Source organism: Bubalus kerabau, chromosome 5 (assembly GCF_029407905.1).
Source record: "Bubalus kerabau isolate K-KA32 ecotype Philippines breed swamp buffalo chromosome 5, PCC_UOA_SB_1v2, whole genome shotgun sequence".
In the NCBI taxonomy this organism is placed as follows: domain Eukaryota; kingdom Metazoa; phylum Chordata; class Mammalia; order Artiodactyla; family Bovidae; genus Bubalus; species Bubalus kerabau.
The window spans coordinates 100,121,083-100,139,642 of NC_073628.1; the positions used below are offsets into that span (position 1 = coordinate 100,121,083).

Consider the following 18,560-nt stretch of genomic DNA (forward strand, 5'->3'; position numbering starts at 1 on the left):
AGGAAGGATAGCCAACGACGAGGCCGCCCAGCAACGCACGTTCTCTGTGTTGGGCAGTTTTACTTAGTAGCTCAGCCCTCTGCCGTCAGAAGTTTACTTCCATCTCATCAGTCCCTTATAAATGATTCCAACACAAAAGTCAAGGGAACTGACACGTGTTCAGAAGTCCAGGAGCTGTCCTGCTCTAGGTGTAGACAGACCTTGGGTCAAGTCTCGTCCTCAGCTTCCTACCTCTTTCTGGTGCCATGCTAGGGCAGTCTTCCTGAGCACTTGGCAGATAGAACCGCAGCAGGCAGGGTAGGTCCCCGAACAGAATCCCACTGGCTGACGGGTCTCACCTGGGCTGCGTGGTCAGGTGTGCTGGGCTGACTGGATGGGCCCACGCCCTGGTGTTCAACTCACCCACCCCACCTAGGGACCTGGGCATGAGAGAGCTGGGTGCTGTCCCCTGAGGAGGGGGAAACAGGCAAGGCCAGCCTTGAGAGTTTCTCAACTCCCATCTCAGGACTTTTTCTGCAACAGGAGACAAGGAACTGACTTACAAAAATTCTACAGTAAGCCAACTGCGTGGGTATCTTTAATAGCACATTAGGGATACAGTTAGTTAATGAAATCGGAGAGAAGTCACAAGCCTCTTTCGTCTGTTGTATGTGTTTTCACCTTGCTGTGTGAACCATGTCCCCTGTTCAGTTATTTTAGCAGCTGGATCAACAGTTATGAGCTACCAGTTTTGCTGATGGTTCAAATAGTGAAGAACCTGCCTGCAATGGAGGAGACTGGAGTTCGATCCCTGGGTCAGGAAGATTCCCTGGAGAAGGGCACAGCAACCCACTCCAGTACTCTTGCCTGGAGAATCCCATGGGCAGAGGAGCCAGGCTGGCTTTAGTCCATGAGGTTGCAAAAAGCTGGACATGACTGAACAGTAGTTACGAGCTGCAGACGAAGCTGATACCACTTGGTTTCATACAAGAATACAGAGACCAGACAGAAAAGAAGGAACAGTTGGTAGTTTGCTAAATGCCCTATTTATTTTGCAATCAAGGTTCAGAAATGAGGGGATATAACTGGAATCTGCATAGCTGTCATGTCAGAGCCACAAATGGATGGGGAGGGAGTGAGGAGGATGGCTTCTCTGCACAGTGACCGCCCCCCCTTTTAGAAGTGAACACAACGAGGCTGGATTACAAATGGCCTGTCTCTCTGACCCATCATCAAGCCTCTCCACTTTAATCTTTAAGAACCAGTGGGGCCTTCACTTGGTCGGCCACCTCCTTGCCGACCAGCACCTCGACGATCTTCAGAGCAAACTCAAAGCTGGTTCCTGGCCCCCGGCTGGTAAGGATCAGGCCATCCTTTTCCACACGGTTCTCGGAGTAGCTGTAATGACCTGGGAAATAAAAACAAAGAAGGGTTACATCCTCATGGGCTATGTAGGACAGCCATGAACACCACTCGACACTTCCATTCCCTTACCACACACTACTGCCTCACAAAAATGAAAACACAAATGAGCCAAAATTTAAAAAAAAGCAAAAGCTCACAACACCAACACTGTAGCCAGTCACTCATAACTCTATTAGGCACCCCCAGCTCTCAGAACACAGCAGGACAGAAAGGGAGAGGGTTTCTCTGAACCCCTTTCCTGCCTAAGCACAGACTGTCCAAAAGGAACACAGCTATCAGAAATCCCCTCCGGGAAGTTCCATCAATCAGAAGAGAAAACCTGGAGCTGATACCACACCCAGACAAACCTTGTCACAAACTATCATTCCTCCCATCTACTCTTCAAAGGGCCCCTTCATCTTTCTGAAAAGCCAATTACCTTCCCCAGAGAGGCCTGTCTCCCCTTTCCCTATTAAGATGGAATTCAAGCCAGAATTCTAAACCACCTCAGGGAGTTACTCATTTTCCCCTGGGGCTCTTCCATGTAAACATGAGTTCTAGTGCTTAGCTGCTTAGCTGTGTCTGACTCTGCGACCCCATGGCCTGTAGCCTGCCAGGCCTCCGCTGTAGCCTCCACAGCCCCCAGTGAGGTCTCCTGCATTGGCAGGCGGATTCTTTACCACTAGCACCACCTGGGAAGCCCAAACATAAAGTATACATGTTAATAAACTTTGTTCTTCTCCGGTCAACCTGTCTCCTGTAACAAGGGTCTCAACTAAGAACTCAGAAGGATACAAGGGAAAATTACTTTTCCTTTCCTATAAAATGCTGGAGGAAGGGGGATGTAGGGGAACCAGTGCTGAAGGCAGAAACGAGCTGTAATATACAGACCCCCTGGGTGATGCACACTTTCTGCTGCCTCCAAAGCAAATAAGCAGAAACCATGCACAATGTGTCATGGGTGGGGAGAGAGAGGTGCAAGTGGGGAGAAACCTACTTTCTCATCAGGCACTGCCTGCTTTCGGAGGCCACAGCTGGCTGTATCTTTGCAAATGTAATAAGAAAACAGGCTGCTCCTATATTCGCATGAAGTAAACACTACCACCTCTGAGGAGATCTGAGGGCTCAAAGCTGGGATTCCCTGAACCACCCCACACCCTCACATTCCACATCAGACGGTCACCAAACCCTCCCACTGCACAAGCACCAGGCCCGAACTCCTCACATGCAGCAGCACCCCATGTGGCCTGGCCCCGTGACCCCACAGCTGCCCTCAGGGCCCACTCTCCCGCCTGAAGCTTGCAGCTCTGCTACAGAAGGCACTGTAGTCTTTCTGGCCCTGGAGGAGCTGCCCAGGCTGCTCCCTCTGCCCAGAAAGCTCCTCTCAGAAACTCACTCCTTTGAATTCAGCACGGACCCCTCTCTCACCAGGACCCCCAGATCACTCAATCATGCACCCTCCCAGCACCCAGGAAACCATCTGGCTCCTATTTACCTCTGGTCTGTGAAATGCTGAGCCCTCACCTACCCGTCCGGTCTAGAACGCTAATGGCACCAGGGAGGTACTCCCAAGTGTCAGGTGAAGGAAAGATCGAATGAACAATCCCTGCCTGCTGCCTCAATGCAGGACCTCTGCGTGCAGAGTCCCCCTTCCTCCTGCCTTTCCCTCCACTCTCAGCGCCACCAAACAGGGCACGTTCCACAGTGTAAACCAGAGCATATCCAGGTGCCCCCATGAGAAGCCTTCACCACTTTCTCTGGCACCTTGAAGTGACCCTCAACTCCACATCATGGTATACAAGCCCTGAGGCCCAGCCTGTGCACAAAGACAGGGCAGAAAGAAGCAGAGGGGAGACAAAAAAGAACCCACGGGAGTAAACAGCGACCTGGATGGGACAGATGCCACGGTGAGGACATGGAGGCCCGAGGTGTGTCTTGGAGATAAAATGCCCAGACCCTGCAGAGGGACTGGACGTGGGGAGACACCAATGAGGACTCCCGGCCGCCTGGCTGCATGGTGACACTGCTCAATGACAGGACATGATGGACTAATAGATTCAGGGCCGGGGTCAAAAGCCCACAAGGGTCCTCTATGCAATCCTGCCCCATCTGGTCCCTGCAGGCAGAGTTGGACCTGCAGCACTGCACGACCTCTGCCCCCTCCCCCTCTGAGGAGCCCCGAGAACATGGCTTGATCTTGTCCCCTTCTCTGTCCCCAGAGCCCAAAGAGCTCAGGAAATGCTTGTTTGATGCTCACACAGAACAGTGCACCTGAGCAAGATGCTCCTGCTGCACCAGCAAGCTTTAGAGACCATGTCCTAAGGAACCCGTCCTCTCCCAGGGATGAACACCACTGCCCTGCTTCAGGGCTTCCTCTCCTCATTACAAATCAAGTCGCCAGTGAAACAACTGACGACAATCCGGGAGCGCTCTCCCAGTTACCCTTCTACAGAAGAAACGGGGATCCCTGGTCTGCAGGGGAGCGGTTTTCCTAAGCTAACCTTGTATACTGTTGGTTAGAGATCATCCCAAGTGCTGAAGTAGAGAACCCAGAGCCAAGATGGACACCAAGACACAGGCAGTGAAGGCAAGGCTCTGAACGATTCAGGTAACAACCTCTTTGTGGGTAAAATACTACACATATGGCTTACACTGGTTAAAAATGTTTAAAAATTCCAGTTCTTCTCAAAAATCTCAGCCAGGAAGAGCTAAAGGTCTGCTTACAGACCACCTCCACCTAGCGGTGAAGACGGAGAAAAACGACACCTGCGTGCCAGTCCATTCCTGGTCAACCTGCAGGAGGTGTTCATTCCTTTTTACCTTTAAGCAAACACCCCAAAGCCTCTCTCAAAGCCCAGAGACGAAGCAACGGGGGAGGCTAGGGGCCACAGGGTAGTAACCAACAGCCGCTTTCACCTGCACACCCTCACCTTCGTGGTCTGGGAGCCCCCGAGACACGGTGGCCCAGACAGCCCTAGATCATTACTATCCAGCCCTTCCAGGAAAAGCCACTGACCCCTGAGCACATCAGCTCAGGTATCAGTCTGCCAGATTCAAACCTCAGTCTGCTAGTTAGCAGCTGTCTGACCTCCCTGTTTTTCTCTTCTGTAAAATGGGCATGATGCCAACCCAACAGGTTGAGCCTGGCAATAGCAGTCCGTCCACTCTGCATCCCCAGCACTCAGCCAGAGCCAGGCAGAGCCAGGCACTGACTGGTGGGCCCTCTGACACAGCTTCAGTGACCCACAGACGTCCAGGTGTGTCACACACACTGCCTCACGGAGCCCGTCAATAGCCCCGAGAGGCAGGAGCTACCTATGGTCCTCCTCAGGTGACAGATGGGGAAACCGAGGCCCAGCGAGCTTACAGGACCAGCCCTTGGGGGCAGGGAGGGGTGGGGCTGGAGCCACATTGGAGTCACCTGCTCCAGAGTCCCTGCTCGTCCCTGGGAGCCGGCATCCAACCGCTCAGTAAACCACACAAATGAGAACTGAACAAATCTTTGAAGTCACCCCTTCTTTATTTAAAGCTGAGAAATGGAAACACTCTGTCCTTCAGATTGGATGGCTTATGTGAGTAAAAAATATCACACTGCTCTTAATTTGAAGTTCACGATGAGGACAAGCAGAAGGGCCTCCTCACCCAGGAAGTGATTACAGCTCCACTTCTCAGAATGCAGACACTGCAAATGTCTTTTTCTTACAAGAGGCCTTGCTGACTGAACCCAACGCCTGGTGACTTCAGTGTGTGTGGGCCTCATGTGGACAGACACGGGGCCCCAGTTCCGGACCAACTCAGGCAAGCGGCCTGTTTCTTCGTTGGTGAAGTCCATACGTGCCTTACTGGGTACCTGGGCTGCCAGGCTCGAGATAACACATGTGAACGTGCCCTGTAAGTGCCCAAGAGTCAACAACCTCATATTCTTCTACTTCTGATCAGCCTCGTCTTCCTGAGGTGTTACGAGGAAAGAGCCACAGAGATACACGAGCAGATAACGGGGAACATGTTCCACTCATTTCTTCCTTCTCACGAGTCGTTACTGCTAAAGGAAGCCTGATTCTGCTCTTTCTGACCCTCCAAAACCCCATTAGCTCCAAGTAAACTAAACCCCTAAATTAAAAAATGCCCAGAAGTCAGAGCCTTAAAAAAAAAAAATCAATTTTCACATAGATGGTTTTACTGACAATTTATCTATCAACCAGAAAACAACTATAGATTTTTCAAAAAAAAACATCAATACTACCTTGGATCAAATCTAAGAATATGCAGAATGTCCAACACCAAGAGTGAACCCTAAGGTAAACTATGGACTTTGGGTGGTGATGACGTGTCAGTGCAGGTCCATCGACTGTTACAAAGGTACCGTCTTGGGGGGAAAGGAAGTGGATGGGGAGGGAGGTGGGGATGGGGGCACAGAGGGTTTATGGAAACTCTGTACTCTTTGCTTAATTTTGCTGTGAACCTAACACTCCTTTAAAACATAAGGTCTGTTGGTTTACAAGGCAGTAAAATGAAAACTGCATCACTTTACTTTCCTATGAAAGGATGAACGAAGAAAGAACATGAATTTCCCTCCTTCTAGTTCAGAGGAAGTCCAGAGCAGAACTGATACAGCGAGAAAATCTATCAGTGGCACAGCTATTTTCAAATCTGCTCTTGACATTATCAGTCTTTTGATGTAGCCACTGGCTGCTGGTTAGCGGGTGTTTTCAATGGAGCTGGTCACCCAGTCTCCCCACTGGTTAAACGCCAGCTGAGCCACTTATGATTTCCAAGTGGGAATTTCTGATTCCCTTGTACATATCCACACCCAGTGTGACGTCCCTTTCTCTATACAGGTTTTGGTCTCTGCTCCCTTCGATATGCATGCCAGGCATAGGTGGCAGAGGAAGACACTTCCTGGCTGGTGCTCTGAACCACACACCAAGAAGCACTGTTTCTGAGGCAGCATCCATCATGACACAGCTGCACATCCAGGGGCACAGTGACCCTGCTGTGCCCCTAACTATACACTGCCTCATAATTTGAAATTTGATGCATTTTTAAATTTGGTGCACATATCTCTTCAAGATATTAACCCCTGGAGGGCAGAGACAACAACATGCGTTTTTAAAAACATAACCTCCAAGTACCAAGTAACATTAGAGAAATGATAAGTTAGGGGAGAAGAAAGGTATAATGTTAGGTTTGAAAAGCAAGCTGCAGAACATATTTAGTAGCTCTCATTTGAGTAAAAACATTAAACTACAAAGGATAATGAGTATGTGCAGAGAAAATTCTACAGGATTTTATTTTTACATTTTTAATTCTACAGGATTTTAATTTTACATTTTTAATTCTACAGAGTTACACAGGGAACCTAACAGAAGTTACCTCTGAAAAGTAGAAAGGAGGTAGGCAAGTCAGAGAGAAGCGAATCATTTACCTTTACTTCATTCCTTTCTGTACTGCTTGTTTTGTTTTTTTTTCTTTTTTTACCATGAATAGAAAATTGTTTTTATAAAAATAAATGCATAAAAGTTAAATGTCTGGCTGATATTAATATTTACAAGGGAACCTGTCAATGAAGGAGCAGGCCTCCTCTGCAGGAAGGGAGCAATGTCCATTTTACTCTGGACTGTGGGCAAAAGGGCACCCTCTGAAATTGCCACCAAGGTTTAAATTTTATCCTCAGACTGCTGGCAAAGTATTTAGCAAACTAGTTAAACTGGCATTTGCAACCACTTCAATCTGTGACCACGAGGAACCCGGCTGGCCTTTGGCTCAGCCCCTGTACCCTGTTAGGCAACCTGCACACAGAGACCCACCCCATTAGCCGGTCTTTCTCATTAAAACACTTGCAAAGAAAGTGAGGAACACATCACACCCCAACCCACAGAGAACCCCTATGTACAAAATATCTTCCAAGTGGGAGACAACGTTGCACCACAGCTTTCTGAGTAGGTCTTTCTGTACGTTAGAACGCAAGCATGTACTTACTTCCGTTCATCATTTTGTCTTTAGCAAGTGGGTGTGTTGTAACTTTGCTTCCAAAACCTATTTCATGAGCCAGCAGAGCTGTAGGACCTAAAAAGATGAATAAAGAGATTTAAGTGCGTACACAGAAAAACCCATGTTTTAAAAACTGCAGCAACAAGAGCATTCTTTGAATCAGGGGGCTCTTACCTAAAAATATACTTATGATTCTGAAACTAAACACTTACTAGTATGAGAGGTAAAGTATGTTTATAATTAACCATCTGCAGAACACGTGTGGCAAAAATGTACAAACTCAAAACACTTCAATAACCACTTAATCAGAAAGATTTACCTTTATACCTAAGGAGCAAACAGATAAACAAACCATGCCCCCTCAAGGAACAGTCTGCAAGTGTACCAGGGGTACAAAGACTGGGAGACCACCAAGGGTTAAACGTCTTGCCTCTTTGCAAATGGAAGACTTTGTTATACATTGATCGCAACCAGCATGCTCTGAACCTCTGGGCTTGACTGCTATTTCATGGACTAATTTTACTTTTCTACTTGAAAATGAAAGATAAGCACTCACCCATCTACCCAAATGTATCAGGTGGCATATATTAAATGAATATATTAAACTGAATGTGACATTTTCCCAGCCCCACAGGAGACACCCATGAAATGCCTACATGGCTGAGACACAGAGGCGTTGGCGTTTCTTTCTTACAACCACGCACTGAAGAGACGAGTACAGCACAAATGTCCACTGTGGTCCTCTACACTGTCTCTCTTAAAATGAAGGTTAAAAAAAAAAATGCAGGTGCCAACTTGAGACTTTAATGAGTGGTCAACTTTACTGATAAATCATTTTGTAACAATTCTCAAATAGACTAAAATCAGAAAGATTTCTTACTTTTTGTTATTTTAAATCTATTTTTTTTAAAAAAGGAGTCCCTCTACCTTTTTTCTCTAAGTCACCAAAAATTAAAAAAAACAAAGAAAAACTTTCTAACACCTCATGTCAAACCTAAAAAACTTCAGAAGAACACTGTGACCTTCTAAATGGTTAGGGCACTTCAGCTAAGGTCCCAAGACAGACTCGCGCACTTCAGCTCCAGCAAACCCAAGCAAACCCTTGCTCTTCTGACCTTTCATATTTCAACACGGTTCCAAGGAAAAAGTAGTTACATAAACAGACCTACAGGCAACTCAAGATCTTAGCAGCTACTAACAGGAAGATCGAACAAGTATCATCTAATTACATAAGCTGTCGGTCTAACATCAAGTGTTGGTTTTAGACCAAGTCCTCATTTATAACTTACATCAAAAGTCTCTTAAACATGCCTGATGTCGCCTCCCTCCTTACTTGTATTCTGTATACAAGAGCTGTGTTTGGAAGCAAATTTTAAAAGTCTGTCATAATTATCACTCAATTTTATTTGAACGGATTCATTATCTTTCTTATTTTGTAAGATCTTAAGAAACAATCATTTTCTCCAATACATTTTAGAGCAAATTTCAAGAGATGATGGATCATACTTGAGGACAGTGGTCATATGGTGAGTTAGGAATTTTTAGGTTGCTCCCTCCAGGTGATAAAATTGTTACCTATAATGATGTTAATAAATGTATGGTAAATTCAAAATTATGGCTTTCTGGGCATGAGAACCCTAGTCGGGGGCTTCCCTGGTGGCTCAGGGGTAAGGACTCCACCTACCACTTCAGGAGGCACAGGTTCCATCCCAGATCTGGGAAGATCCCACATGCCACAGAGCAGCTGAGTCAGTGCACAACTACTGAGCCTGTGCTCTAGAGCCCGAGAACCACAACTACCGAGCCCACGTGAGTCCACGTGCCCAACTACTGAAGCCCAGGGCCTGTGCTCCACAACGAGAAGCCACCGCAATAAGAAGCCTGTGCACCACAACCAAGAGTAGTCCCAGCACACAGTCAAAAGTAAATAGATTATATATATATATATATAAGTACATAAGGGTCCAGCTCTGCGCTGGGAGCAGAGGGCACAGTGGACAGAATCACCCTGGGAGGACCAGAGGGAAAGTCAACAGTGCCACCATGTGGTTCCTTATGGAAAGGGTCCTAACCTCTCCAGGCCTCCCAGAGCTTGAGCCTGTACCTGAAGCCCAGCACCTGCCAACTGGCTTCCATACTCCTCATGCCTCCCCCTCTCCCCCAATCTCATTTTATTTCTCCAGAAAGCCTCCCTTCCAGGTTTTTTCTCTCGCTTTCACTCAGTATTAGGGGTTAAGCTAACATTCCTTCAGTTCAGTAAACTGTTCCCAACCCCTAAGTGTAAGCTTCATCTTGTTCTCATCTACTGATTGAAACATCTGAATCTCTGCCATTGCTTGTTCCAATCTCTCCTCAACACATGATCACGCTTCTCTCGTCTTCTGCAGCACCCAGCAGATCAGTGCAGGACATTCAACCAGACGACATGTTACCAGCGCCGTTTACTTTACAGCACGGATGTAAATGATAAGGGCTGCATGTCTCAACAGCCTGGGAGTCAATCTTGCCTCAGCACAACACTGGGAACCAGAAGCAGCTCAGGATTCTGCTACCTCAGTGACACAAAATGACAAACTGACATGTGATTTTTTATTTTCAGCAGTCCCAAGGGAACAAACCCAACGCAAACCCTTCCTTTTTTTCTTTGGTCTAAGCACTAAGCACCAAGAATGCGACAGAGGTGAGGGGTCAGCGTGTGGGGTGGGGTGGGGTGAGGTGGGGTGAGGGTGGACTGGACTAAGTCCATATTCAACTAATACCACCTATGTCCTCCTCCTTCTTAGTATCTTCTGCTTCCGTTAGGTCCATACCGTTTTTGTCCTTTATTATGGCCATCTTTGCATGAAATGTTCCCTTGGTATTGCTAATCTTCTTGAAGAGCTCTCTAGAAGAAAAGCTAATACCAACCTAGACAGCATATTAAAAAGCACAGACATTACTTTGCTGACAAAGGTCCATCTAGTCAAAGCTATGGTTTTTCCAGTAGTCATATATGGATGTGAGAGTTGGACCATAAAGAAAGCTGAGTGCTGAAGAACTGATGCTTTTGAACTGTGATGTTGGAGAAGACTCTTGAGAGTCCCTTGGACAGCAAACCAGTCAATCCTAAAGGAAATCAGTCCTGAATATTCACTGGAAAGACTGATGCTGAAGCTGAAACTCCAATACTTTGGTCACCTACTGCAAAGAACTGACTCACTGGAAAAGACCCTGATGCTGGGAAAGATTGAAGTCAGAAGATGGGAACAACAGAGGATGAGATGGTTGGATGGCATCATCGACTCAATGGACATGACTGAGTTGGAGCAAGCTCTGGGAGCTGGTGATGAACAGGGAAGACTGGCGTGCTAGAGTCCATGGGGTCGCAAAGAATTGGACATGACTGAGTGACTGAACTAACTGATGTCTTCCTCCTTAAGGAGCAGTGCAGCTACTTGGGCTTCAGTGTCTTTTAGCAGAGAAATCCTTAAGCCACAAGGGCAGGTCAGAGGTCAGTACTGACTGGAACCCAAAGATGAGGACTGCCAGGTGGATGCCCCTCAGTCCTTCCTAGTCTCTTACTCGGGGGTTCTCAAACACTCAAGTCTTAGGGTCCCTTTAGCTATTAGTGTGAGTTATATTTATCAGTAACTGCCATGCCAGAAATTAAAACTTGAAAGGTTTATGAGCTAAGAACACTCAGCACACAAGCCATGCCTGAATGATGCCACTGTCATTCTCTGATGTAATTCCTATCAGAATTAAAAGCAGAAAGGCAAATAATGTGTGAGCAGTATCTGCTCTGCCCTTACAAACCCTCTGGAAAGACTGTGAGAACGACTGCTCTAAGGCACAGTCCCCAGACCCCCAGCCTATGACTAAAAGTCTACCGTATTGAACAAAATATCGTGTCATTTTGTCTAACCATCCATTCATTTGCTTATCTGTTCTCTTGATAAGACATTTAATGAAGACCTATGAATAAGGAAAGTGAAAGTGAAGTCGCTCAGTCATGTCCGACTCTTTGTGACCCCATGGACACCAGGCTTCTCCGTCCATGGGATTTTCTAGGCAAAAGTACTGGAGTGGGTTGCCATTTCCTTCTCCAGAGACTCTTCCCGACCCAGGGATCGAACCCAGGTCTCCCGCGTTGTAGACAGATGCTTTACCATCTGAGCCACAGGCACCTGCCAAAATTACACTATGAAAAAAATGGAAGATGGTGGAATATCATCTATTAGAGCAAAAAGAATGGACTTTAAAATGGTATCAAAAACCAAAGGACTGATATTACTAGGTCTCAAAGATGTGAGGACCCCTGCAAAGCACCACCATCCTTACTCTGAATCATGTGGCAGAGAACATACAGTACCTCACACTTGGAGCTGAACACTGAGGATCAGGTGGGAAGCCCCCGTGGCAAGCTCAGGGCAGATCTGTGATTGTTAACGCTGGCCTGATTCTTGCTGACCTTGTCCTGGCAGAAGTCCTCTCTGGCACTGGGACTGGCTGTAACAACTGTTTATTGAATTCCAGAGGGGCCTTGCTTTCCTCCAGGTCCATCATACACAGAAAACAACAGGTTCCACAGAATGCACACCAAAGGCAGGGAGAGGCAGAAAACGGAGTAACTGCAGTCACTTCTGACATGATACCAACCTCATGCCCCCAACTAAACACACCGACACAGAAGCCCTTCATGCTTCAGGAAGTGGAAGAAGTACTGGGAACACAACCTTGTACTCAGAGACAATCCTGTCATGTGTTTTTTGAAGCAAGCTGCTGCAATTCACGAGGTCACAAGAGTCGGACACGACTGAGCGACTGAACTGAACTGAAGACACCCTTGGACAGGGGCCGGCCTGAGGTTACCTGCACAGATGGCAGCGATGAGGCCCTTCCTCTTCTCTTGTTCCTTCAGTATCTCCTTCACAGCAGCGGACTAGTCAGAGAACCAAAGTACATCAAGTTGTCATTAAGCTGCAGCCAATCCTGGCTAGAAACTTTGGTAGAATCTGGTTTTAGCTTAACCACAACATCTTCCATCTGTTTTTCAACAACATTGCTAAATCATCAATATGAAAACTATCAAATTCATACTATTTCTACAGGCTTAAACCCAACCACAACGTTTATACAGAAAAGGGTACCCTCTCTTTAAAGATGTTTAAAGATAACTATTTCCCTTGGGCATGCTAACCTTTGCCATCTTGTACTCTAGGGATACAGCAAAGAGGAAAGGTGCTGTTTGGGGTTTTTTTTTCAGATAGCAAAGTGAGGAGAGTGCCCCAAGGTCCCAAATGACTGACTTGATCTGGTTCATGAGTTTCTGTCTCATGAAGTCCCTGACCCTCTCATCTCCTTTTCTCTTCCCTCCTGCAGGCTGATGCTTCACATAACAGAAGAAGCAGTGGCTTCCTTATACCATTTCTCATTCAAGCTGGCAGCTCTAGGCCCCTGCAATCTCCCTCACTCCAATGGCTGAATAGACAGCCAACCTCTTACCTTGCAACGCTTAACCCTTCACAAGCACAAAATAAATCATTCTGTTGCTATTGGAGGGGGGCAGTAATCTTACATTTGGACTCTATTCACAGAATCTATTCACAACTGTTCCACCAATTCTGCTTACTTCTACAGTAGATATTATTAGAAATGACTTTTTAAAAAATTAAGCTGGAACAATGTTTTGTTCATCTTTTCCTATTCTATTCACAGCCTCCTTCCTGAAATATTTTAATAACAAAAACAACAGAATACAAGATGTTGGAATACTCTCTTTACATACTTTACCTCGGATAAATTCTGTGCGCCCAGATTACCTCCTGGAAGAACCACCACATCATAAGGTCCCTGTAACAGTTTAAAAAATAAGAAAAGTGAAAATGTTTTATTTGAAATGTGCATTAAACAGTAACACATTCATATGTTAAATATGGTCACAGCAAAAATATTGTTCATAGAGAAAGTTAAATAAATCAAAGTGTTTCTCTACAATGGAATACTGTAACTAGCCAACAATGCAGAAAACCTCCATATACTAGGAACACGAAATGATGTCTGTGCTGCAGAATTCCAGGTGTAGCATGATCTCATTCTTGTAAAAACAATAAATGTATGTGAATGCATATGTGTGTGTCTACACCCCCCCCCCATACATGTGTACAGTATAGATACTCATGGACAAAGGAAACTGCCAACTGATGCAGGGAGCAAGGAAGGGAAGAATGAGAAAGGGACATTAACAGTAACATGTGACTTTGTGTTTGTCTACATTGTACGGATTATTTTTCAACAAGAATGTACACAGTAATAAATTAAAAAAAAACTCTAGAAGGCACAAAAGAATGTTTTAACCTTAAGTAAAATGGAACTTGGGGTATTAAAACAAATGACACAATATTTTATTCTCTCAGATACTAAAACACCCTAGAAATCTAATGATTTCAAACTTGCTTAAATTATGAAATAGAAATCGATTTAATACAGTATCTTAAAATGTTAAAAAAGTTTTTTAAAAAATTTAGTCATTAAGCAAACAACAAAATGAAAATTACATTTTTACTCCAACATATACTATTTAGTTACTTTTAAAGACTATGAAATGTCCTATGTTGTTTCAAAGCCAAGCAAAACTTAAAATCTGTGAAGTATGAAAATTTCTTTCACTCCATTTAGAAACTGAACAATAAACAGACACAAAATGTAACCACTATTCCAGAACACCCAGACCCTACAGGACAAAAAAGATGAGGGAAGAAACACTTACTGCTACTCTCTCATTTTTAACCTCCTATTTAGAGATCCAACAACTACAAAATATCAACATTCTTAAACTTCACAATCTAGCACTGAGATATGTGAATTTATCAGAGAGGAATACATTTTTCTATGCTTTTGAGGAGAGCCAGGCACAGGGAATTCTACGCCCAGGCTCCTCATAGCACAGAAAAGCTGTCATGGGTGGTGATCTGCCCCACCCCTGCTCTAAGAGGGTGCACCCCACACTTCTATCACACTGGCCCCTGAAGCCTGAGCCCCGTGAAAGCGCAGGCTCAAGTGTCTGGTATGTGTGGGCAGGCATGCTTCTGAGGAAAGGGACCACAGCTCTTGATGGATTCCCAAAAGCGTTGGTCCCCCATAAAAGGAAGAACCTCAATTCTGAAGATACTGAAAAAATGACACAATTTAAGGAGAACTCACTCCTCCTTTAATCCAACCACAAATCAAGTATGAGTTGTTCCGTGTAAAATGAATCACGTAACCCCACATCTGTGTCACTGATAAAGGAAAGATAAGAAGCAGCTTTCGAATAAAGGGTAAGAAATGAATGGGAAATGTGCAGGTAGGTGACTCTCATACTAAGTAATGTAGTTACAGAAGGAGGCAAGGCTGCCTGTATGAGCCAGAACACTAGTGATGGTGTCCTGCCCATCCACCCACACCAAGCACAGGAGGTCAGGGACCTGCTAGGTTCTGAGGATACAGAGTGGAAAAAGGCAAAGTTCTCCACTCCCCAGGACTTAATTTAGTGATGAAGACCTCTAAGCAAAGTAACTTTCTTAAAATAAGTCTGCGCTAATGACAGTTTTAGATGTAGTTAAGAGAGAGTTCAAGAAACTGATAAAGAAGCGGTAGGAAGAACAATTCCAAATCTAGAGAACAAACCTCTTTTTTTGCATCTTCCAGACTGGCATCAGGACAAATGACAACATCTCGGCTACACTGTACCGGGTCTTTTCCAGCCAGACCTGCAACGGTGACCTTAATCTAAGAGGAAGATGTCATCGTGATATTTAAGAACACTGAACATAAATTTAGAGTAACATTTTCACAACTGGCCTGTGTTTTAAAATAACCTGGCAGGAAATACGGCAACAAAACCATGCTGACTTTAGGCTATTAAGTTGGCTAAATATATTTAACCACTACATCTGTCCCAGTTTGTCTGACTGTATGAATTAAAGATGCTGTCTCAGTACCCCATCTGCTTAGCCTCCTTTCTTTTACAAGTGTTCTTGTCTGTGTGATAAATCATATGATCATCCTATCAATAAAACACCTTGCAAAGTTGCTGTTGCCATTTAATCCTCCTGGTATTTTCATAAGGTAGAAATGCAAGTTAAGACAATGAAATACTACTCCACTGCCCTGCAAAAATTCACAAAGTTGACAATACTGAGAACAATAGGAGTTTTCCTCACTGCTGGTGGGCCCACATATCAGTACTTTGGAGAGTCACTTGACAAAATCTAGTAACATCATATATGCAAGTAGTAATTCCTTTTAGGCTCAGAGCCTAGAAAAACTTTCATATCTTTAAACAAGAAAAACCTGCACAAGAATATTACAAATGTTCAGCTATAAGATAAATAAGGATTAGAAACTAATGTACAACAGGATAGGTACAATTAATACTGTTATGTGTAGCATGCAAAAGTTTTTAAGAGTAATTCCTAAGAGTCCTCATCTAGGAAAAAAAAATTTTTCTTCGTCTTTACTTTTGTATTGATACAAGATGACGGATATTCACTAAACTTATTGTGGTCATCATTTCATGATATATTTAAGTATGCTGTACACCTTCAACTTACACAATGCTATATGTTGATTATATCTCAATAAAACCAGAAAGACCAAAAAAAAAGTATTACAGCACTATAATGCTGTAAAACAATGCAATAGAGGAATGGAGACTGGGCATATTTCCATAGTGCAATATTAAGCAGCAATTTTAACTAAACCTTGCATCTACATTCTTTACTACAATGTGATTAGTTCACTTATTTAAATATTTGATTCACTCACTGCTTCTCTGCCTGTTTCTTCAACTGTAACAAGAGGTTGGCAATAACTCTTAGGGTGGTTTTAACGTTTTACAAATTAGTGTAAGTGCTTAGAATGGTATCCACCATTCAGTAAAGGCTACTTAAGCATTCACTATGGTTATGTGGGCGTATAAAGGTTTATAATACAGATATGCACAATGAGAACCACAGTCTAATGTTACTTTAGACATGCCTGGGCTGGATTCACATCACTGTGAGGAGAGCAGTTATTTCTGAGGCCAGAAAGGGAATTGAATTAGGGAAATAAAAAGAGCTTTGCAATGTTTATTCCTTTAAAGCATTTTTATCTTCAAGAAACAGGTCTGAAAAAAATATAGTAAAATGTTAACAATATTAAATTGCAGACAAGTAATTATTACACAGCCTCTGTACTGTTGCGTATGTTTGAAATATTTCAGAAAGAACATTCAACACTACTTTATCCAAAATTACTTATAAAAATCCAAAAATGCTTTCAAACGGAGGAGGGCTAAAAAACTTCGAGGGACTTACTCCAGCTCGTCTCATGACATCTACAGGGATAACCGTCTCCATTTCCTCTGCTCCTTTAGCCAGGATGACTAGAGCTCTTTTTGAAGCCATTTTTACCTTGTATTTATTAAAGACTCAATTAAAACAAGATTTTCAAGAACTTTCACTGCAACCGTAGAAGACCTAAAAACAAGATTAAGGAACACATTTAAGCAGAGTAACCAAGTGCTTCCCAGGGAAAAGACTTTGATAGGCAAACAAAATAAAACAGCATTTTTGGTTAATATTGACTTAAACAGAATTTCAGTTCCTGTTTTTTTGAGATGACATCACAGCAAGATTGCCAACACGTTGGTTACTGTTCAGATTTCATCACGTTTATAAAAATCGAATTTCTAATATATTGTAAATGAAGCTTTCCAAGACATAAGCACATAGGCCTTCCATTTCACACAATTCAGGGAGAGGGAAATACAAAGCCGCCTTTTTTCAAGTACTATTTCACAGAGAAAAGACTGAACTTCACGGATTAAAAAAAGAAATACTGTCTTTAGCAATTACCCCCTGATATTTTTGGAGGGGATTTTATTTTTTAGTTCCAGTAACTGCACTAAATTTTCGGGGGCGGTTAACAGTGTTACATATTTGAACACGGTTAAAAAAAAAAAAAAAAAAAAAAAAAAACGGAGAAAAATGGTAATTCCCCCACGCTACACTCAATCCTGATAGATTCTTCGCACTTAGCTCTCTCGTCAACGACGGCCGCTATGCCGGGGTCTGAATCACTGTTAGCCTATTTTTCTGGACTTTGTTTCCCATGCAACACAGATTTTAGTAAACGATGTCAACAAACAACATTAATAGCTCCAAGCTGGTGCGATGTTATGCACGCAAATTCTAGGAGCTTCAGCGTTGCTACTACGCTGGCGAGCGAACGGCCCCCTCTGCGAACCCTGGGAGACCGCCTCCTCCTCAGACGCGGCTAGACGCCGGCCGGGTCCGCGCCGCTTCGGGGACCCTCTAGGGGTCCAGCGGGCGGCCCGTGCCCCGACGGCCTGAGCTTGCGCCGCGCTCCCCATGGCCCAGACCTGAACCTCGCCTCTCTTCCCACAGCCAGCCAGCCTCGGCCCGTTCCGTCAGCAATTCTGCGCCCGTGACGACTGGGCCAGTACCGCACTAAACCGGGACGCACGCAAGCACGCACGCGCGCCGTCAGGCTCGGCCTTTAGCCCCGCACTGCGCAGGCGCGCGCCGCCCTGCCTGGCTCCTCAGCCCCGCACTGCGCAGACCCACGTAGCTCGCCTCACGTGATGTCATATCCGGCCGAACTCACCTTGGGGAACGTGCGGTAGCTCCTGCCCTTCTGCGTGTAGATTGTACGCCTAGGCTTGATTCCATTTGAAACAACAAGCGAAAGCGGAGTCTTCTAAACTCACGCATTCTCCCGAAACCTCCCGCATCCGAGGGACGGCCCAGCGTGCCCCCAGCGCGCGCTGAATTTAACCCGTTTTTCATGCCTGCAAGCCAGACGTTTTTCTCTGTGCTCGTCTGTAGAGCCGCGTGGGTTTGCTTTAAACCCGCATTTTCACAAAATAAAATAGTTCCTTCTTGCTTCCTCTGTGCCCTCGGGGCTTTCTTTGCATTGTTCTGTTTCTTGGCGCGCGTTATCCAGTCACCTCCGCTCTTTTATGACTCTTTAAGGTCCCCCCAGTTTCTCTGTGACTGATTTGGCTAGTGGCTAATTTCACGTGTATTTGGTTCTCAAAATAGTCTTTTTAATAGAGTTTAATACTGCATCCACAGGATTTGAATAGGAGCTCAACACCGAAGTCAGGGACACTAGATTGGGTTTCAGACCAGTTTTTTGTTTGTTTGTTTGTTTTCTAG

At 44.8% G+C, this 18,560-nt stretch overlaps 1 protein-coding gene across 1 annotated transcript; it reads right to left on the reverse strand.

Moving 5' to 3' along the window:
* Positions 1–1,006: 1,006 nt before the first annotated feature.
* Positions 1,007–17,918, reverse strand: PARK7 (Parkinsonism associated deglycase). Its single transcript, XM_055582412.1, has 7 exons — positions 17,762–17,918; positions 16,695–16,856; positions 15,022–15,123; positions 13,147–13,206; positions 12,226–12,295; positions 7,363–7,449; positions 1,007–1,387 (listed from the first exon to the last, which is right to left on the reverse strand). The coding sequence occupies exons 2-7, from the start codon at positions 16,782–16,784 to the stop codon at positions 1,227–1,229; spliced, it is 570 nt and encodes a 189-aa protein (XP_055438387.1). The 5' UTR covers positions 16,785–16,856; positions 17,762–17,918; the 3' UTR covers positions 1,007–1,226.
* Between the last annotated feature and the right edge of the window lie 642 nt (positions 17,919–18,560).